General features: G+C 38.1%; 1 protein-coding gene across 1 annotated transcript in view; it reads left to right on the top strand.

The window, feature by feature from the left end:
- Window positions 1-21,091, top strand: part of LOC131690462 (zinc finger protein 2) — a 42,960-nt gene that overhangs the window by 9,227 nt on the left and 12,642 nt on the right. Inside the window, exons 2-5 of the mRNA XM_058976249.1 lie at window positions 9,818-10,299; window positions 10,360-13,264; window positions 13,323-13,550; window positions 13,614-13,817. Of these exons, the coding sequence (XP_058832232.1) occupies window positions 10,102-10,299; window positions 10,360-13,264; window positions 13,323-13,550; window positions 13,614-13,817 (3,535 nt within the window). The 5' untranslated portion in view covers window positions 9,818-10,101. The remainder of the gene's footprint in view (window positions 1-9,817; window positions 10,300-10,359; window positions 13,265-13,322; window positions 13,551-13,613; window positions 13,818-21,091) is intronic.

The raw sequence follows: 21,091 nt of genomic DNA, 5'->3' as shown, positions 1-21,091 counted from the left end.
CCCCCGCACATTGAACACTCCAACTACTAGTTAGTCAGGTAAACATAACAAAAAAGGCAAACATCGACAGATATTTACATTTTTCTTTATTCATTTTATTTTGTATTTCTATGCTAACGGTTTGTTTTTAAAATTTCCATTGCTAGCACTTTTAGAAACAAATCGTTTATAAAAAAAAGTTCTAACTGATCAGTCATCAGATCTTTTGGTATTTTCGTACCCGTAATGTCATCAGCATTACATTCGACACATATTATGAGAAATTGTGAGAATAGAATTTTTATTACTGCCATCACTAATAAAAAGAAACAATCTAAACACGTTTGCACACTGATCCGTTTTCAAAGAAATATTGGATAAAAGTATGTCTAAGAAATAAGGGAAATAGTAAAAAATGTAAGCATTTAAATTATGATGAATCTTCAAGCTTTCCAACTAATTTCGGCCTCGCCGATCGAAGACACCCCTCTGCACGGTTTCGACTCATAATATATTCCAGCAACTGCTGGTGATAATTTATATAATATGCATACTAGCCTACAACACCAACACAAGCGAAAACATACCAACACACAAAAAATCGGAATTCACCCCTCACCGTTCTTTTCGGTTTTTTTTCTCGCTTTCATTCTTTCTACACGAAAAGGTTCTTTAATTTTTTCGCACTGGAAAATTTCCAATTTATTTTCTCACCCCCTGCTCCGTATTTCAAGACATTTTCCGTTTCTCCGGCATCGTTTTCCGTGGGGTGACTTACTTTTTTTTCGGTAGTGAATGTTTTAATTTGATATTTTTTGCTTCCCTATCTAATTGCGATTTTCTTGCGTGAAAAAGGCTGCAATTTGTCTATAAAACGTTGGAAAATTTTTGCCCCAATTTTCGTCAGTACTATTCAACATATTATCATTTCACATTCGCCTATCTATGACCCTAAAATAGATATGATGAAATTAGGACATGCTTTTACTTGGGATAATTTTGGTCAGACATTTACCATTCTATTACCATTAACCATGTTTCCTTCCCGTGGTTTGTTTAGTAATTTTCAACTTCAATGGTCTATAAGATAAGAACGACTGTTTTATATTGTCTTACATTATTATCGCTGATTTTGGCCTTTCTCATGTGAAAAAGTTATTATTGTTCGACAACATATCGATAGATAGAGGCAGGTTTTTTCATGGGGGGGGGGCTCTGTCTCCTCACAATGGTCGGCGATTTTGGTGGCCAGTCGAGTCGAATCTAGTAGGGAATAATCAGCAATTTGTTTTCATTCCGCTTTCAATCCAGCGGTGATGCGCTTCTAGTCTATCCGCTTTCAACCCACCGGCAATCCGTTTTCTATCCACCTTCAATCAGCCGGTAATCCGCCTTCAGTACGTCGTCCATCCATAGGATGACGTTCAACTGGAATCGCATTTGCATTTGAAACTTGAAAATCGTCGGATTTTGAATTCGAATCATATTTCGCCCACCCGACATAATTGTCATAATTGTCTATTTCAGTCGGATTGGATTGACAGGGATAAATTACTACGGCGTGTAGGTAGATAATGCAGAAACTAAGATGGCGGACATTTCGCACATTATTTTTTGTAGTTTAACATTTTCGCTGACTGAGTAGGGAAATCGTAGAAAACGACTAGTTCCCGTTTTGGGAGCTATATGCTACCAGTCCAACTACTTATTTTAGCGAAAACGCTCATGTTAAATATCCCATTACAAAGAGTGCGTCGCCCTGTTTCAATGAATGTCACAAACGAGTCGAATGTTTCACCGGCTATTCTGACGTTATCCAGCATAATACGAATAAGCTTACTTCAGTTTTCCTGTTCGAAAAGCCATGCTCATTCTTTATCTGTCACCGTTCGTTTCGTTTCACTGAATCGTACGCTGTCTTCAAATCCCCAAGCAGAAGGTGAGCCTACAAAACTGTATTCCTTACTGTTCCCCCTCTTTAAAAAGGTTGAACTGTTCTAGATCAAAATCTAAGTTGTCAATATAATGCTCAATTTCGTTAAGCTACTTCGAAATCGTCAAATCTCCAGGATACGTACCCAGAGCGCTAGCGGTTTTGTGTGTCCATAGTGGAATCCTATCCCACTCTGTGCCATAACTTAAAGGTTTTTGATCCTGTAGTATACACTGATACTTTGTGAATGCCAAGGCCCAATTTGAGGAAAGGCTTTCAGAAGTCATAGGTCGAGCGCGAAGCGTCCCAAGCATCATTTGGTCGGATATCGGTTGAACAAACAGTGTTTTGCAAGAAGGGCCACTTGGTCGTTTACCCGAGTAGATCATATGAGCCGAATGCCAATTAGCAAAATGGGTGTGTCGCTGGTCTCACATGTTTGAGTCCCTAGCGGGAACGATGCTTAGTGTCGATAGGATAGTGCCACTAGCCATGCAACAATTATGCGTAGAACAATGGGAAATTACATATTTTTCTTTGAGAATAAATGAAATTTTCTGGCAGCTTTTTTTAAGTAGTGGCTTATCACTACTCGGATCCAGTTTCACTAGCCCGAATGACCCTATAGTTCAGGGCGGCGCAGATGCGTTTATCAAGAATTTTTAGGATTTAGAATTTCATTTTCGGGAATTTTTAGGAATCAAACCCAGGTGAAATGCGTACAAGGTAATCGACGCTATGCTCATCCCTCGCCTCGATTCGTTTTGCTTGGCGATAAGCAGTACAGGCTTTTACCCATTGGCCTTATTCTCCACAGCGAGAACGGCAAGTGTCTTTGGATCCTCGGTAATTATTCGTAAGAGCTATCCGCTTCCTTACGGTTAGCCTTCCAATTTGGCGATTTTGTACCATGTATAGGTAGGTTTGATAAAAAAAAACTCGAGATGTGGGGAGAATGGCGGTAAAACGGGATCGCACGTTCCGTGTGGTCATTCAATGAATCTGCAATCGATTCCTTGGACTTTTCTACACAAGAAATGCTATAATGTTTGTCAACCGCATCCAGCCTCCTTCCGCGATCTGGCGTAAAAATTCACTGGAAGCAGGAATCAAATGAATTTGAATGTTTCGTGTTCCACTCGTCAGTAACTGACACCAACTTGCTGCCAGTTAGACTATATCTAAACTAATACCAAATTGGTGCCAGTTAGACACTAAATCCAAACAGTTCAAACAATATATGTGAACGCCTAAAGCAACTGGCTGGTATCGAGTGATGTCTCGGCTAGTCAAGCACAGTCTGGCTCTGGGTCGCTGATGAGTATAGGTCAATAAGAGGTAAGATGAGATTTGTTGTTTTTTATGCAGAATATTTTTGAACGAATATTTAAATTTTTTCATTCGAGAAATCAATTGTCGTACAAACCATACGTTTGATGGCAGTCCAAAAATTTTCGATATGACGTGCACGTTTGGAGGATTGTCCTTTTTCGGCACAAATGGTATCTTTTGTGTATTCAGTCAATCAGTCCTTTTTTCGCGTAATGGCAGCTTGAATTATCCGGCCAAAACATGATTTCTTAACGAGCCCGATATTTTTCTGATGAATTGCTTCAATTTTGGAAGGTATAAATAAATGTATCGACCACTTTAGCTTTGTACCGTTGGATCAGAGCCACTGAAACACCCTTCTCAGAAATGTATCAACACCTTTGGCTCGAATTTCGATTTGCTGACCCTATTTTACATCGACTTGTGTTGCTTAAATGTTGGTAGTGTAATAGCCATCGTTTCCACTTAAAATGATGAATTTTCCAATCGCAAAGTGTTTACGGTGAAGTGTACGGTAACAAATTAATGATTTTTTTTCAATTATTTCGCTGTTCATTTTGGTACTCGCTTACGTTTATGACAAATAACGTTTGTTTATCGCCGAAATACAGTGGACAGTTGAACTTGAAATTCCAAATTTTCGTGCGCATTGGTTATTCAATCTTGGCGCTTGACAGTACGTTTTTCATTGTCCTGGTACATGATATTTGGGGGCGACCGCATTTCTTTTTATTTCTTTGCTTTTTACCATCACAAAAATCCTTTTCAATATCGAAAATAATCGAGACGCGAGATTGGCTATAAACATGTGATGATTTTCTTTTGTACTGAGTCGTCCAAAGGGGGTTGGTGACAGATTTATGTAAAACCAGCTAGTACAACGTTTTGTTTGTAAACTGTGAAATTTGAGGTTCGCAGTGCAGTAGGAGTACGGTTATGTGTGACAAGTGCATTAGTTAACATTTTTGTGTTTGTTGAAGCAGCAGAATTTAGTCTAAAACTTTCCAAGCAGATGTTACTCATTTTTTGGGAGTTTTAGACTAACTTCCACAAGCGTTGAACCGAAACAAGGTACTCTGCTTGTTGGCTGTGCACAGTTAAAATATCCGTATTATGAACAAGTTCAACTATCTGGCAGCAGCATTATAAAAAAAAATCTACATATTATTTTAGGCATGCAACTTAATCTCGAGACCTAGTAGGTGTTAGCTTTACTGATTATCCAATGACCCATTTCAGAATGACAGTGACCTAGCCATACATTCTGAAATAAGTCAGTTTTCTTATGAAATAATAAAACCTTAAGAAAACATTTATCTTATTTATCGAACCACCCGCTCCGGATCAGAATGTATCGTTAGTCGCTTTCAACGAGGAAAATGAACATGTCCTTGCACTACAGCTTAGCAATTCGTTGCTCCTTGAAATATTCAGTCGGGGTAAAAAGTGTATCCCATCGAATAGAATTGACTACGAGGTTTAACGACTGGAGAACGGATTTCAAATCCACTCATTTTTTTACGAGTTTCAGAATCAGTTTTACAAGTTTTTAACTGAAACCTAAAGGTACAGAATTAAAATATTCGAATATATGTCAAAATTGCATCGTTCGGCAGTAGTATTATAAAGAACCTTTCTTGCATTGTGTATGGTCATCCCATGCACACAAATGAGTAGTAGGTGTTAGCTTTACCAACTCTCTTATCACTCGCTTATTACCCACTTCAGAATGACTTAGAAATTTGATGAAAGATTTTTCCCTGCAATAAAAAAGCATCCTGGAAACAGTTTTTTAACGAATCACCCGGTAAGCATCCGAATCAGACAAATAGGAATGGATTATTCTATGGATTTTACCGTCTAGAAGAAGTAGTTTAAATCTATTCTCGAATCAATTTTCCTGGCGAATTTTAGACATTTTTTTCCTTTTCTTATATGCAACAAATTATCTAACCGAAGCCAGATACTCTACTTGTTGATTTAAAATATTTAAAATATTCGGACCTGAAAAAGATTTTTCTAAGTATTCAAGTCCCGCTGTATTATACAAAAAAGTTTTCTGAGTGTGATCATCCCATGCAAAAAGCTCAGTGTAGGAACGTGGTAGGTGTTAGTTCTAACTATAAGAATAATAAATAATAAAATAACAGAAACCTAGCGATGCATTCGAAAAATGAAAATGATTCTACATGAAATAGATTTATTTTGCGTGTGATCTAGTCGTCCTATGTAAACAACTTAGTCTCGGAACGTAGTAGGTGTTAGCTCCATCAACTTTCCAATGACCCATTCTAGAATGACAGAGACCTGGCGATACATTCCGAAAAATTAAATCTATTCTCTATTAAGGATAAAAAAATAAATTAAGATGCGCAACAAAATGTCTAATCGAAACCAGGAACTCTACTTGATGGCTGTATTGTTCAAATTTGCAAAACTGATGTGTGTCCGGTTATTCAAATTTAAACAGTTTAGTTCTGCTGAGTTAGGTTCCAGGTTCTTTCTATATCCCGAAAAGGAAAATTTTCAGGTTAATCGGTGACCTTCATCAAAACATCAGTACTATTCAAATATTTCTTGGGATTCCACGGTGTGTTAAGGAATACCTTATTCTAGTGAAGGCTATATGGTTCGACAATAAAATGTAAGTCCCCTGCCTTCTCACTTATCTCATCCAATTTCTATTTCAACCCGGTACAGCTTTGTTCGTTGTCTGAAGAGAACCAAACAATACCATACCTAGTCAAACTCAATGAAACTGGGGAGGAATTAGTTAGGAGGGATTGAAAGGCGACACCTGTGAAGATCTTTTAACAGATCATCCTTCAGCGCAATCGAAAAGTGACCTTTCTCCAACCTTGCTTGCGCTCGATAAGTATTGAGACTCGAAGCACCTATACAATGAGCCGAAGCATTGTTGAAAAAAGCACCTCTGCGGTTGTGCTTCTTTTCATTGATTTTAATAAAAAAAAATCCCATTTTAAGGTATTGGAAGGGGCACGTTTCTCGCAACTACTAGTATTCGAACCTGATATGACTCAATTTTAGATGCTCCGAAAATTTGAAAAGGATCTACACGATTCAACGGTTTCCTCAATACGAGTGGGAGTTTACAATCTAGCAATTAAATCCAATTTTTTCTACCACCTATTCAAAGCTGAATTGTTGTCACACAGTAGAACCGCAAGAGGTTGCTACATCTAGGCGTTCAAATCAGCAAAGACGATGATCAGATGACGACGATTCGAGATCATTGGATTCGAGCTAGTTTGCCAACTCTTACGTAATACAGTCAGAGCAGAGAGTTATATCTAACACCTCTTCTCTGCAGGTTGTGAGGGAGGAGAAAGATAACTGACTGTTATCAACCTCCTAATGGACCACAGCCACATCTGTTGTTAGTTGATTTTACGACATGGGAACAGAAACTACTTCGAGAGATTTCAGTCCGCCGGATACTACACAGCTTTGTTCAATGTTGTCAGTGTAATAGCCATCGTTTGCACTTAATTTATGACGCGAAAATATGGAAAATACTATTCCTCATCTAAAATGATACAATTTTCATTCGCGAAGTGTTTACTGTGAAGTGTACGGTAGCAAATTTGTATTTTTTTCGAGTTAGTTCGTTGTATCTTTTCATGTTCGCTTACGTTTATGATAAATTTCGTTGTTATTTTTCTTCAAAAATGCAGTGGACAGTTGAGCTTGAAATACCAAATTGTCGTGCCAATTTGCGTGTAGTTTGTCCAACTCTGTTTTTGACACCTGGCAGCACATTTTTTCTTTTTTCTGTGGCACTTTTCTGACTTTTTGCCATCACGGTAATCACATCAAGCACATTAAAAATAGTTGCACGCGAGCTTCGGCTTTCCTTGAACACTTGTTTTGCCATGGATCGTTCAAACAGTTTGGCGTCAGATGCACATAAATCAAATTTTTACGACATTTTGTTTGTAAAGAACTGTGAAATTGGGGGTGGGCGTAGCGTATTGGTAAATCGATTGCCTTGTACGCAGCGCACCTGGGTTCGAGTCCCGACCCCGCACATAGGGTAAGAAATTTTTCATAAGAGATTTTTCTAACCCGAAGAGGCGAATGACCTTAAGGTTAAAACCTCTATAATCGTAATAAAAAAACTGTGAAATCGAAGGTTCACAGTGCAGTAGGAGTACAGTGACAAGTATATTGGTTGACATTTTTGTGCTTGTAAAAGCTAGACTATGAAAGCCTGAATTTAGTCTAAAAGCCAATCGATATTACTCAATTTTTGTAAATTTTAGACTAAGCTTTCATTCGAAAGCAGGTGCTCAACTTGTAAGCCGAAAGCAGAACTTTAAAATATTCGGATATTTGTAGAAATCTTAATTTCCAGTTGCAGTTGCTGTAAAAAAACTTCTGGATCCGGTCTGGTTGTTTGAAGCAAACAACTAAGACTGGAGACGTAGTAGGTGTTAGCTATACCGTCTTCGAATGACCGCTATAAACCGATCGTATTCAGACAGGGAAAAAACCAAAACATGAAAACGAATTTTCTTATGAAATAAAAAAGCACATAGAAAACAGGTATTTATTGATCCACCCGCTTGATCGGAATCAGTCGTTAGCCGCTCTCAACGAAGACGGTAGATGCGGTCGTGTAGTGCAGTCTGTAATCTTGAAATTATCGCTATCGTTAACGTACCGTTTAGTTTAAATATAACCGGTCATTCGAGCTAGAATTGTTTCAATAAAATATAGTTGTGTAGATTGCGCGATTTACTTGATTTACTGCTCCGGATAGTCGTACACCCAATTATTCCACCAATCACCGGTAGCTCCTATTTCGACAATTCGTTCGATCGCTTTATGCTTACCGACTCGCGCCACATGAATCTGCCACTCACCAGATTTTAAAAGCCGACACAACAAAAATTTTACTATGAGGTGTAATGACCTGAGGACGGATTTTGTGAGTTTTGTAATAAATCTTACAAATGCTTAGCCGAAAACTGCTACAAATGGAGACTTGTTTACTGAACGCAATTAAAATACTAGGATCTGTAGCGAAATTTCACTTGTCGACAGCAACAGGTCTGATCATCCCATGCAAACAACTTAGTCTCGAAACGTAGTAGGTGTTAGCTCTACTGCTTTTCCGATTACCCATTCCAGAATGACAGCCGGTACATTCCAACTCCATGAAAAGATTTTCCTATGCAATAAGGAAGCTTCCTGGAAACAGTTGTTTTATCGAAGCATCCGCTAAGCATCAGAATCCATCGTTAGCCGCTGCTTCGGAAAAAAGTGTCAATGTTAAACATCAAAATCAACGAGCGGGAAACGGATTTAAGATCTACCAGATTTTCCTGCCAATGAAACCATGAAACAATTTTGTTTGCGAGTTTTAGGTTTACAATTGGTTATATATGACGATTTGTATAACTGAAGTCAAATACTCTACCTGTTGGTTGCACGCAGTTAAAATATTCGGATCTGAAAACACATTTGTCCAAATCCCACGGTCCGGTAAAGGTATTTTGGAAAAAAGATTTCTGTTTTGGGTCTGTCATCCTATGTAAACAATTTTGTCTCGGAACGTAGTAGGTGTTAGCTCCACCAACTTTCCAATGACCCTTTTCAAAATGACAAAGGCTTGGCGGCTCATTCCAAAAAGGAAATCTATTCTCTATCAAGGGTAAATGACAACAAAATTTCTAATCGAAACCAGGAACTCTACTTGTTGGCTGTATTGTTCAAATTTGCGAAACTGATGTGTGTTCGGTTATTCAAATTTGAACAGTTTAGTTCTGCTAGGTGCAGTGTCAATGTTAAATATAATAATTAACGACCAGGAAACGAATTTAAGATCTGCATATGAAACAATTACGTTTGCGAGTTTTAGGTTTGTTATTTGTTATATATGACGGTTTGTCTAACTGAAATCAAATACCTTACCTGTTGGTTGCACGCAGTTAAAATATTCGGATCTAAAACTGATTTTTCCGTTTGTCGAAATGCCATGGTCCGACAAAGGCATTAGCGAAAAAAGGTTTCTGTGTGTCATCTGTCATCCTATGTAAACAATTTTGTCCCGGAACATAGTAGGTGTTAGCTCCATCAACTTTCCAATGACCCTTTTCAGAATGACAAAGGCCTAGCGGCTCATTCCAAAAATGAAATCTATTCTCTTTTAAGGGTAAATAAATAAATTAAAGTAAACAACAAAATTTCTAATTGAAACCAGGAACTCTACTTGTTGGCTGTATTGTGCAAATTTGCGAAACTGATGTGAATTCGGTTATTCAAATTTGAACAGATTAGTTCTGCTAGCTGCAGTCCCAGGTTCTTTCTTTATTCCAAAAATGAAAATTTTCAGGTTAATCGGTGACCTCCCTCGGAACCATGAAAAAATGGCTGCTAATGGTTCTGAAGTGGAGACGCGTGGTCACCACCATCATCGCCGAGAACGAATAGTAACAAGCTTTGGCTGCATACTCAAGCGGTGTTTCCCCGACAAGCTTACAGAACCATAATGCTAATGGCGGCTGTCGTGCCTCGTTGTTCTTTCTTTCTATTCTTTCATTTTTACAGATATCCCGTTCGATGAAACAAACACACCTAGCTATAATGAAATTACGAGAAAAAATACATTTTAAGATTTAAACTTTAGAAAAAGTTTTACAAAATCATAAACCTCGCATTATTTATAAATTAATTTTAACTATAATTAAATTTTAAAACAAACAAAAATTATTATATATTAAATTAAATTAACAAATTTGTAAACTAACACGTAACTCGCAAAAATCAAACACCCCACACACACACTCAAAAAACCACACACACACACACACACACACACACACAAACAAACAATGGCTTCTCGCAAGAACGCAAAATTCTCCACCAAAATCCAGTTCTATCTGAAACACAGGGAATCGCGAATACTGAAGCTATGCAACGACACAATCGGCCCAGTACCGAACGATTCGCTCACCAGAGCCATCTTCAAGCTGCTGTCGAAGCCGGTGGACAACAGGCGCATCATTCAGCTTCTCGCCGAAAACAACAAGGTTGGTTCCCCATTTCGATCTCCCAAACCACAATCCAGAAGTAATTCTTCGTCCATCCAGAAGCGCACATCCACCAAATCGACTGCCTCGCACAGCACCCTGAAGACGCCCCAGATGACACCTCAGATGACGCCTCAGACAACGATGACGACGACGACGCTCACATCATCCGCTTTCACAGGAGCCCTCCCACTGATAGCCGGCACCGGAACGACATCCTCGGTGACGCCTTTCAGCGGAGCAGCCGCTTCCACATCCGTCGTTCCGTCCCTGCCCGAGTATCAGAAAGAGGTGGAACGGTTTCGGGGGCGTATCATCTGCCAGGACAACACCTGCATCATCGATCCGGCGGCTTCTCCTAAGAACGACAACAATTCGAATCCTCGCACTCACTCCTTCCGAATTGTCTCGTTCAGCAAGGAGGGCAACAGCGGTAGTAGTAGCAGCAGTAATGGCGGTGGAAGCGGTAGTCACAAGGCATCATCCTCATCGGACTGTTCCTCGTCGCCACTTGGCGGTGACGGTGGGCGAGATTCCGTGGACGAACAGATCCACAATCTTAGCTCACCGCCGGCCGCGTCGACACAAGCTGGCCTCAAGGCGATTCTGATGTGCTTCAGCTGTAAGCTTAGCTTCGGTACGTGCCGGTCCTTCATCGCCCACGCCAAGATGGAGCACAGCCTGACGCTGAACGACTACGAGCGGATGTTGCTCGAGAAGAACTACAGCAGTGCCATCATCCAGACCAACACGGAGAGGCAGTTTTACTTTCTGGTTCCTTTCGAAGAGAAATCTTCAGCCAATAGCAGCAGCAGCAACCCTAGCATTAAGTCGTCGATGGATAGTGGTGAGGAGCGGTTCAAGAGTAGTATCAGTCATGGTCTTAGCAGCGCCGTAGGAGGAGGAGGAAGTCAACAGCTGTCACCTCAGCAGCAACAACAACAACAACAGGTGGAACAACATCCGTCATCTGTCACATCGCCGGAGAAAAGCCCCGGTTCCATCAGCTTCGAGGGTGGCTTTCCAAAACTCACACCCAGCAGTATGCTCTACGACATGGACAACAAACTGCAGGCGAGTTGGAAGCTAGCCGCCGAGAAGTACAGCAACGCCATGAACGAAAGTGTAGCGGCCGCGGCGGCAGCTGCCGCAGTAGCAGCAGCCCAGGAGGAGAAGAACGCTGCCAGCGGGAAACTGTTGACGGATTTTCTAACCCAACAGAAAATGCTGTCAGCCGCGGAGAATCTGTACAACAAGCAGAACAAGTTCCTGGAGTTGATGAACACCAACCCGTTGGCTGCGGCCGCCGCAAAGGCCGCAGCCGTCACGGGGTCAGGCGTCGATGGATCTAGCGATTTTCAAATGGCCAAAAAGTACAATGCAATGGATCTCTACAAGCAGCTGATGGCGGCAAACAACTTCCGACCGGAGGTACTAGACCTGAAGGAAGAACTGAAGAGCGAGCATCAGATAAGCGTTAAGAAACTAGAGACTGAAGCGTCGGCTGCGTTCCGTAACAGTAACTTCGCGCCAAACATTTCCACCAGGAATTCCTGTAAAACGTTGAAATGTCCTCAGTGTAACTGGCACTACAAGTACCAGGAAACGTTGGAGATTCACATGCGAGAGAAGCATCCGGACGGGGAGACGGCCTGTAGCTATTGTCTCGCCGGTCAACAACATCCGCGACTCGCCCGGGGTGAATCGTACACCTGCGGCTACAAACCGTACCGTTGCGACATCTGTAACTATTCTACCACCACCAAGGGTAACCTGTCTATTCACATGCAAAGCGACAAGCATCTGAATAACATGCAAGATCTGAACGGTATGATGAACAAGGGTAATCAGAACTTCCTGAATCTTGCGACCCTTCAGGCTACGGAGAAGGTTAACACATCTCGCAACCAGTACATGCAAGCCACCTCGCCACTCTCGCTAACCACCAAACTAGCCCCGTCTCCCAAAGAATCCCAACCCAGCAGCTACGACTCCAACCGGCCAAAATCCTTCTTCAAGTGCGACATCTGCAACTACGACACCAACATCGCGCGAAACCTCCGGATCCACATGACCAGCGAGAAACATATCAGCAATCTCAACTCGCTCCAATCCAGCTACAGCCAACTGAAGAACCTTCAAAGTATGTCCTCCTCCGCCGCCGCAGAAAACCTCGACTATCTGAGCGCCCTGAACCTGAACGCCCTCAAGGACGAATCGTCGTCTCTAAGCAGCCGGGTGGAAGACTACAGCAACAGTACCCTTAAACCTCTCTCGATCCCATCCTCTCCGTTCGCTCCCATCGATCCAACCCCGCCGATCAGCAGCAGCACCGCCAACAGCACACCCACCCCGGAGTCCCTCTTCCTCAACAACCCGTCTCCCTTCTCGGCCAGTAGCGATACCGACCGGCTAGCAGCCGGCGAGTTCTACCAGCTAGACGAAGACAAGAACCCACTCCACTTCGAACCTCCGATCAGAATCACACTGGACCCATCGACTTACTACACCTGTCTGATCTGTTCGGACTTCGACACCAACAATCTGGAGGAGCTGAAGAAACACGTGATCAAGGATCGCCTCACGTCGAACATTGCAATGGATACGATCGTGATCGCGGCGGCTAGCTGCGAGTGTCTACTGTGTGGCTTCCGGTCACAAACCGCGGACAAGCACGACCTTGAACGTCACCTGAAAACGGAGGCTCATCTGAAGCGACTTGATCTGATGATTCATCTGCTCGAGGGACGGGACAAGGCGATCGGAAAGTTGCGACAGTTTTGCGGTAGCGAGTTGTACAAGAAGTTATCCCTCATCTTCCCACTCGCGGAGGAATCGAAATTTCCGTACGAAGAAATGCCAAGCATTGGTGAAATTTCGCGTTCTCCGCTGTCGCTGCTGCTGGAACCGAAGACCGAACTGGTCGAGCGGGAGTTTGGCACTAGCAATGGGATCGATAATGAAGGTTCGGGTAGATTCGACGATTCGGCGAAGTACAGATTAATGATATTTTTTTTCTACAGGATGTCAACCCCATCCGGACAATGTGCAGATCAAGTGCAACTGCTGTAACTACTACACGACTTCGTTGGAGAAAATCGGCATCCACAGTCTGTCGGAGAAGCACATTTTCCGGCGGATCTGTTTCGACTATTTGCTGCTTATCTCCAGCGAAAAGAATACCACCACCGGAGGCGGAGGTTCACTCAGTCCGCTGAATTTGCAGCAGCAACATTGCATGAAAGGTGAAGGTACGATACGGCTACGGCCGACTAGGTTCCGGAACTGAATTCGGTTTTGTTATGTTTTTGTAGAAAATCGTCCGGGAAGTGCTGGCAGTGGTGGTGGAGGTCTGCTACTCCGACCGGGACAGCAGCATCTGATGCTGACCTGTGTCCCGTGTGGTTACAAGACCGATCACATCTACTATATGATCCACCATCTGAGGAAATCCTGCAAGGTGGAGCAGAACATCAACCTGCTCGGACTGCGCAATATCTTCAAGTTGACCCCGAAGGGTGAGTGATTTGCTTTAGGGTTTATTGCGTTTAACACTTTACTGGACTTATGACTGACGGTTGCCATGGATACAGTTCAGTCGGTTGATTTTCCGGCTGACTAGATGACTCTATATTTTTGTTGTAAGAGACGAACCACTACGACCAGTGGACCACCACTACGAGATCTATTGTGGATCCCTGTGGTTCTTATTAGACTCAATATTCGACTTTAAACGATCCGTATATTAATTATTGTGAGACTTCCAACAATGATGGAAACAGAGAAACCGCGTCAAGGAACAGAAACGGTTTCTAGGCGAATTCCTTAGAATTTCAATGGGATTGCCTCCGAAATGTTATAATAAACTCATCTAAAATTTAACATAAAAATTTGAAAGTTTTTCCTATTTTAGGAAAATTTTACTACTGTAAGACACAACCAAGTTCAGGTAGCTTTCTGAGGGAGATTTTTCTAGAAATTTTAACGATATTCCTCTAGGAGTGCCAATTCAGTACCTTTTGGTACACCAGTGATCTCGAGAAGTTTTTTGAGCAATAAACAGGTTAAATATTCCCACAAATTAAAGAAGCATCCTTCGGAATTCACTGAAGGTATGATTGACGGATTTTTAAAGATGCCACAAAAATTTTCAAGCGCATTGCTTCAGAAATTAAAGGAAATCTTCTTGAAATTTAAGCTCCCTTAAAGTACCCAAGAAAGAATACTGGAAGGAATTGCTAAAAGTATCTTCAGAAATGACCACTTACATACATACGAAAATTACAGAGATCTTACCAAAAAGAACCGAAAGTTGAGTCGTTGGGATATTAAAAGGGAATTCATCAATAAGTACCATTTTCTATACTTTATTCTCATTTCAATGAGAGCCCCAAATCGAAATCCAGCATCAGAACCGAGAAACCGTTTCCTGAATCCGGATTCAGAATGGCAGATTAGATTCCAGAAACGGAGTCCCAAATAAGAAATTAGGATCAGAATCCAGAATCAAAGATCCAAAATCTGGTTCCAGAAAAACAAACCAAAATCAGAGTCAACAAATAGGAATCAGAATCGCTAAACGGAACCCTGAACCAGAAACAGTCTCCATGAAAATCAGAATCAATGGAAAATGGAAAAAGGGTAATTGAAAATTGAAAATGCAAATGGAAAAAGAACGATAAAACGAAAACGAAAAAAGCAGAAAAGGAAGGAAAGAAAAAATTTAAAAAAAATAGAAAATGAACAAAGGAATAAGAAACATTTTACAAGGCAGAAATAATAAACGAGGGGGAAAAGAAAAATTGCAAAAATAAGTAGAAACGAAAGGAAAGAGGTTAAAGAAAATGGAAAAGGAAAAAAGGGAAAGTAGGAAAACGGGATATATGTGAAGAGGTAAAAAAACGAAAATAAGGGAAAAATAATGAAAGAAAAAGACAAAAAGAAAAAAAAAGTTGAAAATAGAGAAAAAAGAATATGGAAAAAGGCCCAAAAGGAAACAGAAGGATTGCTGGAAAACAGGAAATAAGGAAACAGGAAAGCAGGTGAGCCGAAAACGGAAACAGGTAAAAGCGAAAAAGGAAAACAGGGGAAAATGGAAGAAGGGGAAAAGGAAAAAAAATAGTAAAAGAACAAAGGTTTTCAAAGGAAAAATGGAAAATAGAAGAAAAAAGGAATAATGAATTGAAAGAAGATAAAAATATAGAGACGGAAAAATGGGCAAAAATGAAGAAAGAAACAAAAGGAATGAAGGAAAACGTTCGAAAGGAAAAGAAAAAAAACGGTAAAAAACAAAGGGGGAAAAGGAAATAAAAAATGGAAAAAAAATTAAATCGAATAAAAAAGAAAAAAGTAAGAAATGCAAATAAGAGAAAACGAAAAAATACGAAAAGGAGGAAGGAAAGATAGAAATACATAAATTGGAAAAAGGAAAAGGGGAAATAGTGAAAAATATCAAAATAAAAGAAAGAACGGAATAGCAAAATAGAATAAGAAGAAACGAAAAAGAAAACAGGCGAACAGGAAAAATGAAGAAAGGTAAAAAAAAGGAAAATTAGTAAAAAGAAATAAACAAAAACGAAACAAGGAGAGAACGAAACAAAATAAATGAAAACAATGGACGAATAAAAAAAATAAAGAAAGTAAGGTAAAAAGGTAAAAAGAAAAAATGAAAGCAGGAGAACCGTAAATAAAAAGGGAATTAGAAAAAAGGGGAAGAAGGAAGAAAGGATAGAAAGAAAAAAGTAATGAAGAAAAAATCACGAAAAAAAATTTAAAAAGGGAACAAAGTAAGAAAGGACAGATGGAACACAAGTGAAAGAGGGAGTGAAAAAAAAGAAAAACCGAAAGAAGAAAAAAAGGAAAAAGTGTAAAAGGAAAAACTAAATATGCAAAAAAGGAAAAAAAAATATAAAGGAACAATGGAAGGATGGCCAAAAATGGTAAAGAGGAAAAGAGGAACACAGAAATAGGGAAAAGGAAAGAAAAAGAAAAAGGAAAATCAAAAAAGGAGAAACCAAAAAAACAGTCAAACAGTTGAAAAGAGAATAAAGAAAAAAGGGAAAAGTGGAAAAAGGATAAATGAAAATAAGGAAGACAGGAAAAAGTTTAATGGAAAATGGGCTGAAAGAAATGAAAAGCGAAAGCTCAGTAAAAATAACAGAAAAAAGGCAAAAAGAGGAATGAAAAAAAGACAGAAGAATAAAAGAATGGAAAATATGGTGAAAGAAGAATGAAAAAACTAATAACGGGAAATAAAAAACAAAAATGTAAAAGGAAATAATGGAGAGAAAGGAAAAAAGAAGAAAGTGAGGTCACAAAATAAAAATTATGAAAAGAGACACAGGAAAATTAAAGGAGGAAAAAACAAAAAAAAAAGCAAAATGAAAGGAAGAATGAAAGCAAGGAAAATAGAATATAGGAGAAACGATATAACAGAAAGAAGAATCAGGGAAAAACAGGACAAATGGCAAAAACATAAAGAAACGGGACAAAGAACCAAGGATAAAAATTTTCTAAATTATCCAAATATTTCAAATTATTCAAATTTTCCAAATTTTCCAAATTTTCCATATTTTCCAAATTTTTCAAATTTTCCAAATTTTTCAAATTCTCCAAATTTTTCAAATATTCCAAATTTTCTAAATTATCCAAATTTTCTAAATTTTCCAAATTTTCTAAATTTTCCAAATGTTCTAAATTTTCTAAATTTTCCAAATTTTCCAAATTTTTCAAATTTTCCAAATTTTTCAAATTTTTCAAATTTTTCAAATTTTCCAAATTTTCCAAATTTTCCAAATTTTCCAAATTTTTCAAATTTTCCAAATTTTTCAAATTTTTAAAAATTTTCAAATTTTCGAAATTTTCCGAATTTTTTAAATTATCCAAATTTTCCAAATAATCCAAATTTTCCAAACATTCCAAATTTTCCAAATTTTCTAAATTTTCCAAATTTTCCAAATTTTCCAAATTTTCCAAATTTTCCAAATTTTCCAAATTTTCCAAATTTTTCAAATTTTTCAAATTTTTTAAATTTTTGAATTTTTCATATTTTTCAAATTTTCCAAATTTTCCAAATTTTCCAAATTTTCCAAATTTTCCAAATTTTCCAAATTTTCCAAATTTTCCAAATTTTCCAAATTTTCCAAATTTTCCAAATTTTCCAAATTTTCCAAATTTTCCAAATTTTCCAAATTTTCCAAATTTTCCAAATTTTTCAAATTTTCCAAATTTTTCAAATTTTCAAAATTTTCCAAATTTTCAAAATTTTCCATATTTTTCAAATTTTCCATATTTTTCAAATTTTCCATATTTTTCAAATTTTCCATATTTTCCATATTTTCCAAATATTCCAAATATTCCAAATATTCCAAATATTCCAAATATTCCAAATATTCCAAATATTCCAAATATTCCAAATATTCCAAATATTCCAAATATTCCAAATATTCCAAATATTCCAAATATTCCAAATATTCCAAATATTCCAAATATTCCAAATATTCCAAATATTCCAAATATTCCAAATTTTCCCAATTTTCCAAATTTCCAAATTTTCTAAATTTTTCAAATTTATCAACTTTTCAAAAAATTTCAAATTTTCAAAAATTTTCAAATTTTCAAATTTTTTTAAATTTTTCAAATTTTGCAAGATTTTTCAAATTTTTTAAATTTTCCAAATTTTCTGAATTTTCCAAATTTTTTCAATTAGAGTTACAGATTTGTTGAATCTTGAACGGAATTTGTAAATAAAAATCATAAAAAACTTGATGAACTGGCAGGCAATCTGCAACTTTCTTTGTTCCTTTAGCTTTCTCTCTATTACACTATGCCTTCCTCAGTTATCATTTTTTGTCCTTTGTGTCGTTTTTGTTTTTTTCCTCTTGGTCCTTTTTAGTTATTGGTGTTGTTTTGTCCTGTACGTCCTTTTTGTCGTTTTTGTCCTTCGTGTCCTTTTGTCCTTTGTTTCCTTTTTGTTTTTATGATTTTTGTCATTTGTGTCCTTTTTGTTCTGTAAGTAATTCTGTCCTTTTGTGCTTTGTGTTTTTTTGTCCTTTGTATTCTTTGTCCATTGTCCATTATTGTTTGTCTCGTTTCTTTTTTCTTCTTTTTGCCATATTCTTTTTTACTTTTCATTTCACCTCGTTCACCTGTTTCTTCAACGATCTATTATTTTTTTATTTTTCGGTTTATTTTTTTCCACTTTTCTTTGGATGACTGGAAAATTGGAAAATTCGAAAATTGTAGAATGGGGAAATGAATAAATCGGTAAATAGATAAATTGGTAAATCGGTAAATTGGTAAATTGAAAAACTGGGAAATTGGAAAATAGGAGGATTGGATAATTGGAAAAATGAAAAATCAGGCAATTGGGAAATCGGGAAATTGGAAAGTGGGAAAAGGAGTAAATTTGAAAATTTTGAAATTGCAAAATCGGAGAATTAGAAAATCGGAAAATTGTGAAATTGGAAAATAAATGGATTGGAAAATTCAAAAATTGGAAAATTGGTGTATGGGAAATTGTAAGATTAAAATATTGGAAAATTGAAAATTTGGAACATGGAAGATAGAAGATGGAAAAATGAAAAAGAAAAAGGGAAAATGGGATATAAGGAACGGCAAATTAAAATTTGAAGGGGATGAAAAAAGAAAGATAAAAAGGGAGCACAAAGAAAACAGGAAATGGATAAAATAATAATAGGAAAACTGAGGAAATAATAATGGGAAAGGGTGCAAAATGCTGGAAAAGGAATAAAAAACAAAAGAGAAAAAAGAAAATATGAGATAAATGAAAAGTGGAAAAAGGTAAACCGAAAAATAAAAAAATCGTAAAAGAAACAGGGGAACGAGGTAAAATGAAAAGTAAAGAAAAAAATGACAAAAGGAAGAAAAAAGAAACGAGACAAACAATGATGGACAATGGACAAACGATAAAAAGGATAAAAATAACACAAAGAAAGAAGGACTCAGAGGTCAATAAGGAGAAAAAGGGCAAAAACGACACAGGACGAAGGACAAATGATAAAAAAACTAAGATTGGAGGAAGGTAACGTGTAATAGAGAAAAAGCTAAAAGAACAAAGAAAGTTGCAGATTGCCTTCCAGTTCATCAGTTTTTTTACGATTTTTATTTACAAATTCCGTTCAGGTTTCAACAAATTTATAACTACTGCATGGCTTTTGTTGGCTATTGAAAACTAAGGGAGACGAATGATATAGGATTGGATTGGTATTCTAGAACGAATTAAAATATAGTAACAAATTTAAAGCTCGTGTTTCCACATTCGAATGTAAAATCTGTGTTTTCAATATTTTACATTATCGAGTATTGTTCGGGTCCGGTTTTTTTACCGTACTCCGTACCTTACTCAACCCCTACCATACAAACTCGATTCCGTCGGGTGTTGCCCAAATTTGGAATAGTCTTGTTGGATTTTTTCAAATTTAAAACTTTGCACTAGAATGTGTTTTCTAGATATAGTGCTATTTTTGGTGTAGATCTCTGGTTGAAATAAAAGATGGATGGGTAATCTCTGGGACGTAACAGGAGTGTCGTGACTGCGGTTAAAACTGTTAATTCAATTCTTCGCTTCCAATGATTTTCAACTTGAGTCACACATTCTACCAGCCAGGTCACAGCTCGTCAAAATTGTCCTATGCAGTTTCTAGAAAAAATGCCACAGATGATTGCACAAATCGTCAGTTCAAGATTTGCGGCGCGAACCAACATTCCGCTTTTTTCCTAAATTTATATTGTAAGTATCGACTATGAAAAGAAAAGCGACCGATTTTAAAGCCTTTTCATATCTTCCAATTGCAAGCCGATTCATATATTAATAAAAATGTTTAAAATGCCTAAAATGTAAATAATGTTGAAATGACATTTACAAATCTGATAATTGCTATGAACGTTATAAAAAATTCTGGTGAATTATGTCCAAAAGTCGAAAATCCTGAAATTCGAATTTTCTGTAGTTAGTAAATTTGTTGAACGCCTAATAGGGTAAAGTGCCTATTTTCACCATACTAAGCAGGGTGCCTCACTAATTCATTAATTTCTCGGCCTTCAATCAATGGAATGCCTAAAAATTGACATCAACAGCTTTGCTTCGTTGTTAAGAAACAAAATAATAGCACAAATGCGCTGAGAACAGTGAAACTCTCATGTTTGAGCGCAAAAAAAACTCGAATCGAGTGCCCCTATTGTTGCGCTATCATTTGACTCAATGCGTTGAACAAAGATGGCAGACACTGCTCTAACCAACGGCTTCAAATGGATAGAGTGATAATAGAAACATGGCGAAAATGGGCTCATCACCCTACTATTTTGAAACACACCAAACAACTAAAAACTGTTGCAATTGGACAGTATGAAGTACAAACCGATAAAATAACAGAAAACCAAACAATCCCTTGCACGCCGGCCTACTGCGCGAACTTTTACCTGAAAGCCCAACTGACAGCATTACGCACCTCCCTACATGAATACAGAGGCAACGCAAACTTCCAGCATAAAAGCATCAAGCACTCCACTCCTTCGATGCAAACCCCGGCGCATTTCATCACCCTTTCCAACAGACAGACAGGCACCCTAGCGGCCATTTTTCTACTGCGGTTTGTAGCATTCATGCTTTCTATGCTACTCCGCTCGGCCGTATGCTTCTTCATAACTTCTTCCCATTCATCAAACTTCATCATTGTGTCGTCGTCGTTGGGTGCTGCTATCTTGTTCCATCCATTCATATTCTCCCTTCGTGTTAATATGTATCCCGTGTTCATGAATAGCGCGCGCAGAC

This window comes from Topomyia yanbarensis, chromosome 1 (assembly GCF_030247195.1).
Source record: "Topomyia yanbarensis strain Yona2022 chromosome 1, ASM3024719v1, whole genome shotgun sequence".
Classification (NCBI taxonomy): domain Eukaryota; kingdom Metazoa; phylum Arthropoda; class Insecta; order Diptera; family Culicidae; genus Topomyia; species Topomyia yanbarensis.
The sequence above is the reverse complement of the archived record's forward strand: the minus strand, read 5'-3'. Positions and strand labels throughout refer to the sequence as shown.